General features: G+C 41.5%; 2 protein-coding genes across 3 annotated transcripts in view; one reads left to right on the forward strand and one right to left on the reverse strand.

The window, feature by feature from the left end:
* LOC129382438 (uncharacterized) overlaps positions 1-1778 on the reverse strand; it is a 34302-nt gene extending 32524 nt beyond the window's left edge. Inside the window, exon 1 of the mRNA XM_055066369.1 lies at positions 1641-1778. Within this exon, the coding sequence (XP_054922344.1) occupies positions 1641-1742 (102 nt within the window). The 5' untranslated portion in view covers positions 1743-1778. The remainder of the gene's footprint in view (positions 1-1640) is intronic.
* Positions 1-17857, forward strand: part of LOC129382439 (uncharacterized) — a 182380-nt gene that overhangs the window by 129129 nt on the left and 35394 nt on the right. The window contains exon 1 of one of the 2 annotated variants that reach the window (XR_008610501.2): positions 2677-2807. The exons of the other annotated variant lie outside the window; for it this stretch is intronic. The gene's annotated coding sequence lies outside the window, so the exon portion shown is untranslated. Of the gene's footprint in view, positions 1-2676; positions 2808-17857 lie in introns of those variants that run through there. 2 annotated transcript variants of the gene reach the window in all.

A 17857-nucleotide genomic window follows, 5' to 3' on the forward strand; every position in this document is an offset into this window, starting at 1 on the left:
AATCATCGAAATCGTGGTCTCTGGTAGATCGGGAGGCGACGCGGAGAAAGCTGGAAAACAGGCGGCCTCGAGTTCGCGGCGAATACGGGTTACGTTGTCACAGGGGGTGGTCTGAGAACGGGGATCGCTGACCTCCACCAGAATGCTACGTGAGGAAATCCACAGATGAAAGAGCCTATACACAGGCTATTTACACTGGAGGCAGACCGTCAGGCCGACACTTGCTCGCGCCAAGAGCACAGACCGACCCACTTCGTCGTCATTCTCGCAGCGGCTCGTCCCTTGAGCATCGCTCGATGATATCGTAATAATATATCTTTATATATGTATAATGTGTCCGTAACGTCATTGTGCACCCGGTCAGAGGAAATCAAGGTTACCAGATTAAAATGTGAAATCTTCACCTAATAAAAGGAAACCCTGAAGTTTCATACCTGTTCAGTGCAGTTCTATGGGGCCTCCATTTGTTTAGCATGTCACCGAACACACTGAACTTTCCTCTATACTGTCCACATCTCGACAGGCATGGACTGATCCGCTGCTGCGGGGTTCGTGGTACTGCGTCATCATCCGTGTGCGCACGCTCTTGCACATCACATTACGGAAATTTGGAGTGTTCTCCTTTTATTTGGTGAACATTTCACATTTCTATCTTGTGTCGTTGCTTTTCTGTGACCGGTCAAAAATGCACCATATATATATGTATAATTACATTATATTATATTATATTATATTATATTATATTGTATTACATTATATTATATATAATTTGTTCATTGTATCCTTATGGAAATGGGGAAATTAGCCTTTAAGCACGCATACAAATAATAAATTATCCCATACTCTTGCAAAGAAACCAAACATCACTTTATGTCATATCGCTTACCCGCCGTGGTTGCTTAGTGGCTAGGGTGCTGAGCCCAAGGTCGCGGTATCGAATGCCAGCCACGGCGGCCGCATTTCAATGGCGGCGAAATGCGAAGACACCTATGTACTTTGATTTAGGGGCACGCCGAAAAATTCCGGGTGGTTTAAATTTCCGGAGTCCCCCACAATGGCCAGCCTCATAATCAGAGCATGGTTGTGGCATGCAAAACCCCATAAATTATTTAAATGTGATATCGCTTCCAACTTCCCACATCTGTAATAAAGACACCGGACAGCCTCATTAATTTCATGGATTTAAAAACGTGCCGGCCCCAAGATCTTACTTCTGGATCTGTAGGCTGACGTTGTACGCAAGATCAAATGTACGCAAATATTATGATTCGCTAGTTGTGGCAGTTACCGTTTGCTGCTTTTTGCAGCTTTGAAATAGTCCTCGTCAGCCACGTTTATGGGTACGTTGCACCGAATGTAATGGTTGCGACGGAGAAATTGCCAGCCGCATCATTTTTCCGCCTACACCTGTGCTGCACAGGCAATGCAGCATACGCCTTTTCGATACCGGATCGAAGCTGGGTACGCGGTGTTGCCTCAAAATGTCGTGGCAACAAAGTCAACGTGATTATAACTCTTGCGCACTGTGCGTTCTTTAAACAACAACCACGCATACGTTGATGCAAACGTTAAACCTTGTCCAAATTTGACTTTCAAGTTTAAACAGTGAAAAGTAAGAGAAGTGAAGTATTCGTCCTCACGCGCAATGCGTCCGCAGGTTCGCTGTTGCTTTCGTCTTCCCCGAAGCATACTGGAGGCATTGAAGACGCCACAGTAACGATTAAAACTATGATGGAACGCATTGTTTCTTCTAACTGAGGAGCTGGCTGCACACGTTGCTCCCCTAGCGAAAGAAAGACGCCGCGAATTCACCCAGGATGCGTGTTAATATAATTGAATCCCACTTTAGACAGAAAGAAAAAAAGAAGCGGCATGCACAACAGCAACAGAACAAACTTTTTTCTGACAATGATATTTAAGTTTTTACTGTTCGCACTGTTCTTGTCGTGTTCCCCTTTGACAAGGAACGTGGATAGACTCGTCTTGTCAAAACACTAGGTTGTATATCAATAAAGTCGAAATTAGCTGACAAAGTAAAGTGAAAAGCAGTCCACTCTAAATTACATGACATTTTGATTGGGCGCAACATTTAAGCCAGAAAAGCAAAGCGAAATCAAGCAAGAAAACCCACGTTCCATTCTCAGCAGAAATCAAGGATGACACCCAGCTCGAAAGCGCCGTAGCCCTTCAAATATTGGAGCATCAAATCTACGCATGCGGCTGTTGCATGTCAGGTCAGGCTGCGTTGCTTTGAATGAAACTGTAACAATAGAGAAATAAATAATTAAAACTCTTGTCATAGAATGAAGCTGGACAAAAGCTCATTACTGGCCGCAGAAGGCGAGTTTTGCATTTACCTTGCTCAAAACTGATTGTTCCAATTTCATCATGCGCCCAGAAAATGGAACCCACTTATTTGATATAGATATCACAACAGCAATAATAGTTCTAGATCCCGCGTGTAGCTTCAAAATGGTACGTGTACAAAAAGAGTCCACCAAATTCCTATAATGACACAGAGCTGTCCTTAATAAATCTCGCGAGCTAGCATAACATGCAGACGGGACAGGCTCGTTAAAGCAAATGCATAAAGCAAGAACATTCGCCTCCATTGTGTACCCTGTAAAAGTGGATGTACTGCGAAGCAGCTCTCTTCTTTTTTCTAAAGTTGTACCCGACTACGGACAAGGACGACCGCAACAGGCGATGCAGGTCACGGGCGCATGCACGTGTGCCGAAGATGCCGCATACAAGCTCATTCCTCTAGCCCTTCCGCCAAGCGCAAGCGCCTCGGCCGCTAGCAAGAGGTATGATTTTCGGACCGTTTTTGCCTTAATGTCGACTACAGTCGCAGCACATGTAGCGCGACAGATGTAACGGCAATAGCGCCCACACGTCACGAACAGACACATTGTGTGCACACGTACGTCACGCGCAACACGCACCTGTGCGGAGGTGGAGCATACACCCTTCTCCCAGGCCCTCCGCGAAGCGTAAGTGCGTTATTGAACTAATTGAATTTCTCAATGTAAATTAGATCATACGATTCGTAAATCCCGACATACACACAAGCTGCAGACATGATAGCTTCGGATTGTAATTCGAACACACAAGAATAACGGTATCGTCCCGTGGCGATATTTACTGAAGACGTAATATTATGACTTCATCAAGTCAAAGGTAACGTCATGCCATTACGTCTTCGTCAATTGATGATGTCACCTGATGATGTCGTCTGATGCCGCTATTTGGAGCGGCACACCGTGCACCCTTCGCTTCTTTGCGCAGTCTGCGGCATTGGTCCCCATTTTTGTGTGGGCACCACGCACACAGCCACGAAAAACTTTGCCCAACTAGAGGTTAATAGCTTCGCTGTAAAACAAGAGTGGTTATGAAGTTCTTTCCACATTGTTAGCCATTTAGTTGCGTGTTACAAACACAAGCGTTTCACTAAACGATGGCGTGCTGGCGTTTAAGTACGACGAGGTTTACTCGACTCGTCAAGCGTCAGCCTTCTTTTTCCGTACATAAGCAGTTTTTTTGCACGCAAGATTCGTGTTCTTGTTTCTTTTCTTTCCGACTCGTGTCGCTAATACCTTTTATGTGAAATATAGAGAATATGAGCAACTATTTGAAGTAAGCAACTTATTTTTAACTTATTAAATGAAATTAGGCTTGGCCCCAAAATGTATTATAGTAACTTATCTTTACTGAATCTAAACACTAAGAAAAGAAAAGAGTATCCCTTACTCTTTTCGAAGAGTCTGAACTGGTTACGTATACGACACACTTTGTGGGACACACCCGAACTCTCTTTAGGCCGAGAGTCCCGAGACTATCTGTCCTCGATACAAGGTGGTTACTGCCTCCGCACACAGTAGTCATGCATACTGTGTTGTAGTAGTCGCTTATACCCTCTCAAAAGGGTTACAAGACTAGTGCTGAGGGAGTCCGTTAACGATTCTAGATGAGACAGATGACTCAAGATAAAGTGTCACATGACCAGTGCAAGAAGGATTCAGGTAACTATGCTAGATGAGTCTGATGACTCCAGCAGTGTGGGTCAAGTTATCCTTAGTGCGTGGTGCAGGACTCTTGCAAATAGAGTAAAATAACCGATTCATGTACGTCGTTTCACTCTTGGATGGCAGTGTCGAGCCGCTTTTCAAAATGTGTCAACTCTTGCTGTAAGTACACACGACTACGGCTAGTTCTCATGAAGACTACTGTGAAAAGACAACATAGGATAAGAAAGAATCCATAGTAAACTTGCCAAAAAGCACATGGCAGGTTAGCAAGAAAAAGTTATTATTTCATCAATCTTTGTTGTTGTCTTCTGGGAAATTGAAATGTATCACTCAGCACAGAATCACTATCAAAGCAAGACAGTTTTCATTACTATTAAACTGCAATCAATAGCCAACCAAGCAAAACAGTCTTAAATAAGTATCCAATATGTAGCCTGCAGCTGCATATGCATGACACATCAAAGCCGCTCAGAGCCATAATGAGACCCCAGAATATTATGTAACTCATGTAGAAGTTCAATTCACCACCGCGCAAGCCTCTTATATGTCAATAGATTTATAAGTTAAACCTATTTCACTGTTCTAAAAGACTTAACTTACGACTTAACATTCTAAGCAAGTAAGCTACACATAACAAATAAGAAAGGCTGCACTTATGTACAAAGGTGACCGAGATAATGAAGTGTAATAAAAACAATATTCCAACTTAGATTAGATAATCTATGTATTATACTATGCTTGCTGAAAACAACTGTTTGGCAATTGATAATCCAATCTAACCGTAAAAACAGCTGTCTTACCTTATGGTACTCTTGTTGGCACTTTTTCCCGCACAATTTGTTCGTGTGAGCGTGAGGCGGAAGTTGATCTGAAAAACACCACATTCAAAAGTTGTGCATCAATTTTATTCTGTCATACAACATGCAACCCATGTATAAAAACTTCATTACTGACAATATTACAAAAATAAATACAGCAACACTTATACTGATCATTCATTTATGTTGAGAAACATACTTTGCAAGACTAAGTATAATAGCTGACACAGACAATTTCACAGGTAGAAATAACCACTAATACAAAACTGTCCATAATGCAAACGCATTGACAAAATAAGTGGCACAGGTTGACAAATAAGTGGCACGGCAAAGATAGCGCATGAATGATGAGAACAAGGGAGGAAGCAGAACACATAAACAAACTATACCCAGCTGTATGCACGCGGCTGTAAGAATACGCATAGTGCTCAAAGATCCAAAAGAAACAAAGAGGAAGATGTTAGGAAGGCTTCTTTTACTCATCACAAGCCATCCTGTAAGAGCACATTATGCACTGGCTGTAATCTATCCGCAGCCCATACATGAATAAGTTACATTAGGTGCCACATTTACAAATCACCCATACTATGTTCTTGTGATTTTCGTTATTCCAATCTTTAACTTAGCAAGCATGGCTGAGTTACGTAAAGCCTCCCTACGGCTTGGCACATATACAGAAAAAAGTGTTTCTATAAACAGCGGAGGTCATGAACGCATGGTTAACACATACCTCTTTTAATTCTTTTGTCTTTGTCATTATGATTATCTACCACAGTAGTCTTTTGTAGAGTGAAACACATCCAGATAATACCCTTTGTGCAACCAAGTGTTAACACCTGTTCTTGATTTCTACCTTTCTCTGGTGTCGCGCTAAGGTAACATTGATGCAAAGGATTGTCTTCTCAATGTACGCGTTGCCACACAGCGGGAGCAGATAAGCCACAGTAATGGTGTGTGAAATAAAACATCTATGCTTAACTTTTCACTGCCGCTCCAATCAGGAGCGATTTTTTCGCTTTGCTGTGTACTCTAACACAGGTGCCACGTAGTCCTCTTGGTGCCCAAAACAACACTCACACCATAGCAGGATGTTAATTTTTTTTTAATTTTAAGGAAAACTCTGGTTATGGGGGACAATCGCGAACTGATATTTTCGCTTTGTATCTTAATTATGTTGTTGACCTGTAACTTTAGCCACTTTGCTACTTTTCTGCAGATGCAGACATGCCACTGCACCAATGCTAGGTTTAGAAAACACCAGCGCAGGGTAGAAACCAAGAAAAGATATTTATAATTTGGGTGCCCACTGTGCATTGCGTGAACATGTTTCAATGAACGATAAAACTACTTGGTAGATAAACATATAAAAGACAAGAGAATTAAGCTCGAAGCTTACGAAATTAGTAACTGGGAATATTATGTTTAAATTAAATTTCGTGATTCCCAGTAATGAAGAAACAGTTTTGAGAATATGTGCCAAGGCAACCAAGTCACTTATGCTCACAAAGGAAGCAAAATAAAAACAAGATTACAAGAACTGCGAACTTGTAACCTTACATGACTGATTTATGTATTTACTGAGCATAAATTACACCTAGCGCATAATCTGCTTGTACAAGATGACAAACAATGAGTTACCGTTGCTTTCTCTCTGGGGCATTTGGCTCTTCTGAACACAAGCACATTGTATGGCACAGCTGCGTGGATCTAGCTGGGCACAGTTGTGAGTCAGCATCAATCTGTTTTTATGGTCCTGCACTATTATTGTTATAATTTATAATTAGCAAATAGCTTAACTATCGGATTGATCAGCTGTATTTTAAACAAACCGTACTGACAGATTTCCCTGTTTATTGCTAACATAAGGAGGCGGGTACATCATTTCAGATTTCAAGAAACAGCTGTGAAACAGAACAAATTCTGAAGACAGAAAGTCTACAATGACCAGTACCTTTATTATTAAATGTCATGTACTAGGTCTTTCTGCAATGAATACCTCTATCACCAAAAAACTAGTATGAAAAAAAAAATCGAAAAATATTTACAAAAGTGACAGAGATTAGAACTGCATCATAATTGCACATGTCTTCTTAAAAAAGATCACAATAATTGGAGGTTTATTAATTTCAGCAAAATGGCTGACATCCCATTATTGAGGCTAGTAAATGCTGAATGTATTGTTAGTTTGTAGGAGCCCTCAGACTGACAGCTCTGAAATATTTGTCGCCATACTTGGTGGAAGATGCCTTGTTGCTTTAGATATTACTTTGCCACAAAACATTTTGCAAGCCTTGTGGGACAATCCTGTGTGGAAGAGAAAAGTATTTGATCATTGCTTTTTTGGGCTGTGTATCTCAGAACTGGTGCTAGTCTGAGTTCTTACAAACTGGACGTTATTGAGCACTGTAATTATAATGCCTGCACTGCTATAAATTTCTGTTAGCGAAAGTTGTCGTATTGTCATGAAGCACTTATGTTCAGTTTTTAGAGCCAGTCACTGCTTAAACACTCAGTACAAAACACAAAACAAAGATATGGAGTCAAAATGTAAATGTCGAACAAAGTTATAATCGATTCTGCATTTCACAGAACTGTTCTTTTTTTCTGTTGGTGTGCCAATACCTGTTGCACATTCACAAACGTTTTAGTATTGCACTTCTGGCAAATGCTAGAAAAATTAGTGTTTAACAGCAGCCCCTGTGAAGACAGCTACGACAAGAGGACTTGCCTTCAACTTTGCGTCGCTATGTTGTAGGTCACTATAGCAAAGGGTATGTTTAGCTGATTGATTATTGCTCGAAATAGTTTTGTTATTTGTACTAGAGGTTTGAAAAGAGAGCCAATTGTAGAGTTCTTCATGTAGATCTCATATGTCATTAGTATTTCTTTAGCTGCTTCTTGAGTTATGTCCTACACAATGGGAAAATACAGTTCTCTTTGCGGGCAATTTGTGTACTAAATTTTTACAAGAAGCAGTATGCTGTAGCTAACTCAGGTCTTGGTAGACTGCAAAGTGCCGTACCTATTCAAACAGCATGTAAAGTTACTAGAAGTATGCACGATTAGTAGGCAGGCAGAGAGACCTGTCTACTAATCTTGCATACTTATCATGATATTGTGAAAAAAAATTATTGAATATACTTCATTAATTTTTTCTCACAATAGCATGAGAATAACCTTGTGCTCTTATATTTTCCTATAATAACGAAATTTGACATACATACTCTTCAAGATATGCAGAATGCTGATATCTAATTGAAATTGCAATCTGTAAAATTATTTAGAGTGGCCTAATATTTTTTTGCATAGTTCCTTTAATTGTGCAAGCCGTTCGGTAAGTATCACCACTTTCCAGTATACAGCTGGCTAAATAAGGTAAAGCATGAAGCTATTTGTGAAAATTTCATACACAAGAAAGTGCCCACAAAAATATTTTGCCACTATGTAGGACATGACTAAAAAGCAGCAGCTACACAAAACTCAATGACAATTCAAATCTAATAAAACAATTTATGAATCACAGTATATTCAAATCTCTAGTACAAGTATATAAAAAAAAGTTGTTCGGGGAGTATTTCCCCTTAATAAGTGGGTGTCCGTGTATTCTACCAAAGTGTTAGAAAGTGCCTTCAGGAATACCACGGGGAGTTTTATAAATAGCACACGCATGCATCTGCCTAAAAAGCCCCACGCCCTGCTTGTATTCCTTAGTCATTTTCGCATACTGTTGTATGTCACCATTTGCATTCCTTAACATTGGGTGCTCAAAACCAAAAACAGCCTGTTACCGTATTTACTTGCATAATGATCGCACTCGCGTAATGATCGCACCCCTCAACTTTTTCGTCAAAATTCAATTTTTTTTTTATTTTCCGTGTAATAATCGCACCCAGAACTTGGCGCAGCGATATGTCGTGTGCCAAGTCTAGCTAATAATGATCGCGCTTACCGTCTGCCGAATGTATGCGAACGACTCTTCAAGACAAACGAAGCGCTCTGCACGCACCAAACATTTTTAGGCAGATGCCCCATTTCATTCCTTTCATCACTTTCCGCACTTCCATGACAAAAAAAGCTACAACCAAACTTGTCTTTATTATGTGTAGGCTTTATAATGATTGTGGTCAACAAAAACAACAAAAAAGGCGCGTTCCGATTCTTCTCGTCTGCACTCGTGGGCACGCAACAAATCGCGAGCGGCAACGATAGCAGCCATGTTTACACTGATACGTTAGAAGTGTACCCTATTCATACGCCGACGTTTGTAACACAGCTAAGATATTCGCCCACCCTTAGCGGAAACGTGCCGCATTAGGATAGTAGTGAAGACAAATGCCGCAGTTTCCGCAGCATGCCCGCCATGTGTTCCTATGTCAATGCCAGCTAAGCGCGCCCATCTGTTTCTGACCCCTCAGTGGACATGGCTATGTAATGCCCCAAACTTGCCGATATAATTCATTACTGATACGGAAGAAACTGTTCGAATGCACGTAATGTACTCAGGAGAAGAAAAAAATAGCGTTCGGCGCGTTTGGCTTGCTCCGCGAGCCGCCATTTTTGTTGTTGTTTTCCCGCACTACACGCAGCGGCAGCCGCCTATTTGTTGACCTGTTGTAATCCCGTAGCAAATGCCAGATGAATTTCTTTTCTTCTTGCGGGAAATTTAAGACGCGTAATGATCGCACCCCTAAATTTGAGCCAATTTTTTTTTAGAAAAAAGTGTGATCATTATGCGAGTAAATAGCGTAATACACTGAATTTTTAACGTGTAAAGGGGTTGCATACAAATGGGGGCAGCCAACTCTAGTGTTACAATAAACAAATATTTGTTCTCGCAATAATAAAACCAGTCATAAAATATATCCTCACAAATTTTTAAATGAATGCACAAAGAACCTTGCTGATTGTCCCATTAGTGTCATAAACAAGATCTTTTGATGTTTATAATTCCTAGTAAATGGACTATGACCTAGAATACTCAGTGTAGGAGACTAACCCAGACCTGGAAGCCACTATTTAAATCTGAAATAAAGACATTCATCCCACGACCACGTCACTGCTGTGTCATCAGAAGCGTGCATCCATCGACATATAGTCTCTAAAATTATTTTTACATGATCTGTACTGTTACTCTTGCACTAATAAATTAGCAAATGCATTTGCTATTTAAAGCACTGCTGTAAACCTTTGTGTTTGAGAAATGCAATACTCAAAAGTGTAACACAACCAATTTGTGCATGAAACCTACGATGCCTTTGACATTCGTCCGTTTGGCAAATATGCACTGAGAAATGCCAAGGGCATCATCGCTTTCGTGTCTCATACATTGTATGCGAATACCACTAGTACCTTTGCAGTGATAGGAAGTCACATTATTATCGTACTTATGAGGGGAACTCATGTTTCTCTAGTTTAATATTTTTTGTGCTCCTATATTCTTGACTTTTCCAAAAATGATGGGTGTTTGAAATAAGTACTCTATATTGCTCATAAATTTATCCTGCACCAAAGCCCGTGTTAGGTTACATATCTTGAACACTTTGCAGTGCTCTAGATTATCAAAAGGAAAAAAAATGCCGCCAGTTTGCGCTTTAGCCTTCAGTATAACAAGAATTATGAACCTATCAATTACATACACAAGTACAAATGAACTACAAAACAACTGGGCATAAAGACAGACATACGTTATAACAGCAGGAATCGATGGTGAGAATTCTGATAGAAAGGAACCATTAAAAACTAGGTACTAAAGACACATATGAATTATAACACAAGTATTTGCTAAGAATTTGAAGAGACAAATAAGATGTTTTTCAAATCAGTCCACCCCAACATTCATCCATGGTTCGATAAGTGACCGTGGCTGGTGATGTTGTTTGGATAGATGGAATCTGAGGTACACCTTTGAAATAGGTGGAACATGTAGAGGGGTCACCAAAAGTTGCACACTGGTTGCACAGCAGGTTGCGCACTCACTCGATACTCATACGTTGAGCCTGGTTTTACGTGATTTGCAAGAGGCCTGGCCCGACTGTGCGGCCTGGCTTGGGCAAAATTTCGAGGCAACCTGAAAAACACAGATCCATATCTATAAGCATCAAAATATCCTTCACCATAGGGCAAACCTGAAGTTTACCATCTGCAGATAGCAGATAATGAAGACATGATGAGGAAACACAAGTCACCAGACTCGAGGTATACAAATGTGCAAAAGTGTAAATGAATGTGAAGAGCTGCTTATAGGATGGAATGTTTCATTTTGTCTTTTGTAGATCAATAATAGTATCTGAAGATAAAGTCAATTGTACATGGCCTTCCCTATTTGTGTAAGTAGGCTACTCCATGCTAGCTTTCCCAACTTGGCACACGACCACTTGAAACTTCTTTTTGAAAAACTGAAGGCCCTTCAATATAAGACAAATGTTAATTTCAAGAAATACTTAACCCAAAAAGTTTTTTTTTTTACTGGCGCAAGCACTAAGTGAGATTTTGTGTAAAGCACCAAACTAAGCGTCATAAAAGGCATAGCCAAAAAATTGGTTCCTTCATTAAGAGGGCCAACTTTTTCAGGACAATAAAGAAAGGCCTTACACTAATAATTGAACTGCTTATTAGCCACTGCTCTGCTTATTTTGGGTCAATAAAAATGGACAAAATGGCCTATTAACTTTATTTTCATAGAACTGGCTTACAGCAAACGCTGCAAATTTATGTAATCCACGTGTTTAGGACTTGTGCTGTATGCAAAACTGGTTTCAGAAAGATAAATTATGCAGCAGTGCACAGAGATGAGGATAAACTTGTAAAAAAGTCAGTTTTGGTGTATCTTTATCGGCATACTTACTATTGAGGCAGTCCTAGTAAATATATACCCAATACCATGTATGAGAGTACATTGTATTGTTTTTAAATTGCTAAAGCTTTATCAAAGCACTTTTTGTGTTAAGCAGGAAAGAAAATTTTACAAATGGTCTCGCACTAGTTTTAAAAATTTGCATTGCGTTTCGTCTAATCCCCATAGCCTCTTGGCGGCTAAGACAAAATGCATGGACTTGAGCATTCCTGCCCCGATAGCAGGGAGTCTAAACTGCTTCGGTTAATTCGTTCATTGCATAGTCGCTACAAGCCACTTCACTCAAAAAGTTGCCACTTAATCACATGTATTTACCTCGATATTTCTGTCGGCTTCCAGCCTGCTTGGCATCATTACTAAGGCTGCCATCTCCGTAGTTGGGACACGGTGGTGGCAGCACGCAGTGGCAGCAGCCGCCAAAGGCTTCGAACTCCCTAGTGGACGTAGTCGGGACACGGTGGTGGCAGGACGCAGGGGCAGGAGCCGCCAAAGGCTTCCAACTCCCTAAAGGGAGTTGGAAGTCGGGATACGTTGGTGGCATGACGCAGGGGCGGGAGCCGGCAGAGTGTACCTGCAGCAAATTCGCACAAATGATCTTAGCCCTACCATGTCACAATTTACAAGAAAAATCTGTGTAACATGGATACCAATACAAATAAAGGTAAACAGTTAGGTCCTCCAAAACAACTAGAATGTCGACAAAGAAGAAATTGTACTTATGTTTATGAAAATCCAAGCAATGACAAAAAAGAATGTGCGTCCGGTTTGTGCATGGAAGCTCAGTGGAAACCTGAGCTCATACCATCAAGTAATCTGCTAGTCAACTGCAAGCCTCTTAAAATGTCATTGTATATTTTTACATGCATTACGTTAAACTGTATTAAAACAAGTTCAACACCTCTAACCATAAGTAAATGACGAAGCTAATTCAATTAACGAATTCCAGTGGTCGTTAATGCAACAAAGTGCAAGCTCTGAATGAAGCTGGCCCAACTGGGTAGTGAAAAATAACAATTTGGTTCTCTACATCTTGCTTTTCTGGCTTTCGCTGTAGCATTAGAATACACAAGAAGTTTCACATTCCTGACGTTTCGCCCTGCTAATTTTTATTCCATGATGCATAATACTTAAGCAAGAGCAATAATGATGTCTTTTAATCGTAAATGGTGATAGAACAAGAATTTTTACTGGAGCCAACGTTTTGACAAGAAAACTTATCTCCTTCTCTTTGTCGAGACGTTGACTCTAGCGATGCTCCGTGTTCTACGGCTCTTTATCATTTCATGTCTCCGTCTTCCTGTGTACCTCAGTACGTTCAATGTTGTAACAATGAAATTGTAATAACAGATAATTAGTAAATGTAGCTGATGAAGAACTTGGGCTTGTTGGTAAATAAAGACAGAGTAACTGCGCAACATTGAGATACGGACAAAAGAAGCTTATGTGTGTCATCTCCTCCAGCCATGTCTCGCCTTTGGGCACTTACTCTGTCTCGACGTAAAAGTACTACCCTTTACACAATAATGCTAAAATGAATAAAGGCCAGGAAAGCGGACACAAAAATTGCAAGAAATAGCATAATATGCTAATGAGATATGCGAAAGTGCCTGCTACGATTTGTCTCACCCATAACGTGCTGGATAACTTGGCGACTTGTTCTGGCTGTTGCCCCCCCTCCCCCCCCCATTTCCTGCATACCTAAAATAAAGCACATTTCAAAATTACAAAAATACACGCAGCAACAATAGTAGCATAGGAGATAACGCATTGTTTAGTACAAGAAAGTAAACTAATCTCTGATACGCGGCAGACGAAATTTCCTTTATTAAATTAGTACACAAATACACCACACTTCATTTTATTAAATGCTGTGAGCGTTCCGTGGTCCAAGAAAAAAGGTATTTCTGCATGAAAATATTAAAATAATCATAGCCTTCTACATTTACAAAATACGCTACAGCGACTAAGTCAACTACAGCCGTATATACTTAACATTGTTATATGCACATTACAATAGCCAAGACAGGATAAACTTGGGTTCATATGCAGCTGACTGGGAGGTACAACTTTGCAATCAACTCATTTCTGCTTGCGAAGTATATGCACTAACATAAGACTACAAATAAAAAGACCCTTTTTTTTCATAATACACCCGACTCAAAATAGAAAATCCAGTAGCAATACTACAAATTCTCCACATAACACAGCCAGGTTTTGTAAGCCTAGTAAATTTACTATATAAAGGTTGCAAGAAATTCATGCTTTCAAATATTTACAACCGTGAAAATAAAGATTACATAAAAAATAATAACATTATACATCGGCTTAGACTGTGAGCTTATGTGTTTCCGACTTGCAGCCAAATGCACATTAAATTTGTTGCTTCAGCGCTTTTAAAGCGTTGTGTCAGTTCAATTGTGCATGCAGCCGCCTTACCGCTACTAAAATATCTGTGCTGCCACATCACCTGACGCTCAATAGAGCATTGCAGCGCTTTTATTATTCGCGGTAGCATACCCAAAGCTCTAGGAATTCTTCAGAATACACAAGCTGTCTTCAATGTTTTCGACGACCTGTCTTCGCCAGCGAAAGTCACACTGGTGCTACAATTACAAATACAACTACAAGCTATGCATTACTTCATATTCTATGGATTTTTCGATGCGACATGCCATTCGTCACTAGAGTCGTTAAGAATGGTGTTTCCCCTGGCAGCACAGCTTTGCTATAATTTCAGATGCTCTCCTGAGGCTTCCGTCTGCCAGTAGTATTTTCGCATACATACGCGCACGCATGCCTAAGAAACGTCTGTGAACTGCCAAGAGAAACGTAGTGCAAAATGTAGCCATACCGGAAGGGCCGAGTATGCGCCGTTTGTAAACTCGGAACAAAAGCTGATATGCTTACCTGAGACGTTAAGAGAAATATGGCACAGGTCACTCCTCGCTGGTAGTCTTTCGTATGCATCTGGCCGTCTCTGTGCGTTGCGATCTCTCATGTCACAATGAAAGACGCAGTTAAAACCACAACACTTCGGGTGCTTGTGACGGTCCGGCGAGCTGCACTTGCTCGATGCCGGCAAAGACGAAACCGGCGACATGCCGCTGCTGGCGGCGGTCCTCCTCGTCGCAATCACACAACACGGACAGAAGTTCCCACCGTAACTTCCCACCGTAACTTGCCGCAACGCCTGATTGCAGTCGACCCTGACGCAGCGCTTTCAGAACCCCTGAACAACAACGTACTCGCGTGTGATGCAACGCAACTGCAAAATGGCGTCATGCTATTGACGGCTTCGGCTTTGGATCATTTTGTACCCGCACAACTGAGCAAAACAGTTGCGCTAGTGTCGGTTTTCTTTCCTCACGTTGAAATAAAAATTGTTTGGCTCACTAATAATTTTACGTCACGTAAGTAATGTTCACGAATGAAACAACCATGAATTTAACACGCGTCTTGAAATACCCGCTACGTTCACTTCGCAGAAGCAAAATTTGCTCGTCCGAGTTTGGTTACGTTTGAAATATCAATCGTTGGGCTGTCGGAGCATGCTCGAAGTGTGAAGACGCGGCGTAATTGTGCTTAATTTGCTTAGATATAACGGTGCGGCTGCCCTTTATCTCTGTCGAGTGCAGTTTGCTCTGATGTAAGGTAGAACTATAAAGCCACCAATGTTGCTGAATAATCTAGTGCACCTGAAGCTGCCAGAACTCCGGTATTTCCTCCACAATTTCTTGCGACTGTGTTCCGCTGTCACCAAATTCGAGTGTAGTCATTTGGCGGAGATTTAGCAACACATTTTCCAGAAATATCGTTCACCGCTGTATCACGACGTGGACAAGCAGCGTTGTTGGTCCTTAGTAAAATTTTCTGTTTGTTGTGAAATTTGCGATGGCAGTTATATGGACACAACCGTCGAAATATTTCTCTCGGGGTTGCCGTGAGCTTATGTACAAAGTCAAGTGCGATAAGATCCTATCCGGCGCCGTTGGCTGTGCGCGTTAAAGAAAGTGTTTGAGGCTGAGCCGGGCTGGATGGGCTCCCCAAGTCAAGTATCTATAGGAGGTCACGTGATAAAACGCGCGCAAGCCCGGGCCGGGAAGCACTAGTTCAGCGCGCTTCTCGTCCTCTGGCCGTTGCTCTAACCCGGTCTTGCGCCACCCTCGCTGAATAATTTGCGATGGATGCAAAGCTGCGGAGGGGGGGGGGGGGGGGGGGGGTGCGCTCAGATAGCGCAATTTCAAGTTGCGGAGACGCTTTGAAGGAAGAGGTAGCAGAAGCGTTCGATCCGCCCTTCATCACGCCAACGCTGTGACAGCGAGTGTTGGCGGTCATTGAGTGAGATCTGTTCATGTTTGCACGTGCACGCTTAACCCAGTGCTTGCTAATTTAAGGAGTAAGCGAATGTTTACTTCAGTTTATCCAGCCGATGAAACTACGAACCTTGGTTCGTGCAAATGTTCGTGCAGTGGCTCATGCAGCATTGGGGTGAAACTGCTATATTTTTGTTTTTATGTTTCTAGAGGGTTCAAAAGCAGTGTTGCGTACGCAAACGTTTGTTTCTGGTCGCTAAATGCAACGCACTGCGGTAGTTGGGCGAGTTGGTACGGTAACATGGTCTTGGCTTGTAGCGCGAAGTGAAGTCCTGTCTGCTCCTTTCTGTGTCCGTGTTCACTTCGCGCTACAAGTCAAGACCATGTGACGGGTCCAATCCCAACCGCGGCAGTCGCATTCCAACGGAGGCGGAATACGAAAACGCACCTATACCGTGCATTCCGTACACGTTAAATAACCCGAGCTGTTCAAAATAAATCTGCAGCTTTCCATTACCGTGCGCCTCATAACAAGATCTTGAATTTGGAACTGAAATCTTCAAAATTTAATTTTACGTCGTAGAATTAGATTTACAATCGACAGTGTTGAGTGCACCTACTAAACTTTTTATCTCGTTGCTGTGCTCTCCTTAGTAGCCAATGCTTTTTTTGAGATTTACTTATGGTCAAAATCCAGTGCGACAAATCCAGGTCTTCCTTAGCATAGGAAACCAGCTATCGCTTAAGCGTATGAGGTGTCAACAAGCATGGTCAAGGGAAATCTACATATATACAGTTCGAAGTAATTGCAGAACATGACAAGGATGAAAGAATGATACACCGCATTACAACTAGGACAGGAACCAGAGGGCCTGCCTAAAACAGAATACGTTATCTGGTATTTCTTCTCCTGCATTATAATCTTTTTCTCGCCAGACTCATCTCGAATATCAGAGGAGTCGCGATCTTCCACGACGACTCTTCGCGCGCTATTGAGAGCCGAACGACCCATGCGCAAATGTTGACTCTTGCTTCGTGACTCTACTCGCGCAAAAGTGGGTCTTCGGAAGAAAGAAGAGAGTCAAGTTGGCATGAGTCACTTTTTACTCTATTTTTTCTTAGAGTGTACAGTAGCAGGGAAACGTACGATGAGTTTAAAAAGAGGAAAAGTGAACTCTTTTGAAGACATCCAACAATTGAAAGTGCAGTAAAGCAAAATGTTAGGTCAAGTTTACTTCAAGAGCGATCTTTGTGCTATAGAGGCAGTGTCAAAAGTATTACATCTGGAGATCTGGTAGACTAGGAGAAATCCCAAATACTGTGAATGGCGTAACATTAGCGTTCCTGGCTTAAAGTGTATCGTTCGAAATAATTACTGAACCCTCGTTCACTTGTCATATATGCGTTTGTGATAGGAGGTTCGAAATCGGGTTTCTTATATTCATCGGTCAAGTAGACGACAGACGTTCTTCATATTTCAGCGAATGTAAGCGGGAAATGTTGGGGAAAAATTGAAAGTACCTTGTTTAATTATGGTCCTCGCAATAAATTACGTTTGCAAGTGCCTCGAAGCGCTGTGAGTATGTTTTGTCAACGGCGTCCAGTTGAGCCCGATTCCCTAGCGTAACTAGAAATACTACCTAAAGAAGCACAGCGAACTTCCCCGGAACACTACCGCAAATTTGTGAGCGATGTTAGGCGCGGGTAGATCAAATACAACCTTTGTGAAAACTCGTTAATTTCTTCAATTTATTATTCACGTAAAACTCGTTAATCAAGCGTATTACGGTGTCTTTCGGCCGCAATCAGCTACGTTTCTTTATGTCCCAAGAGTCGCCAAGTTCA

Source organism: Dermacentor andersoni, chromosome 6 (assembly GCF_023375885.2).
Source record: "Dermacentor andersoni chromosome 6, qqDerAnde1_hic_scaffold, whole genome shotgun sequence".
In the NCBI taxonomy this organism is placed as follows: domain Eukaryota; kingdom Metazoa; phylum Arthropoda; class Arachnida; order Ixodida; family Ixodidae; genus Dermacentor; species Dermacentor andersoni.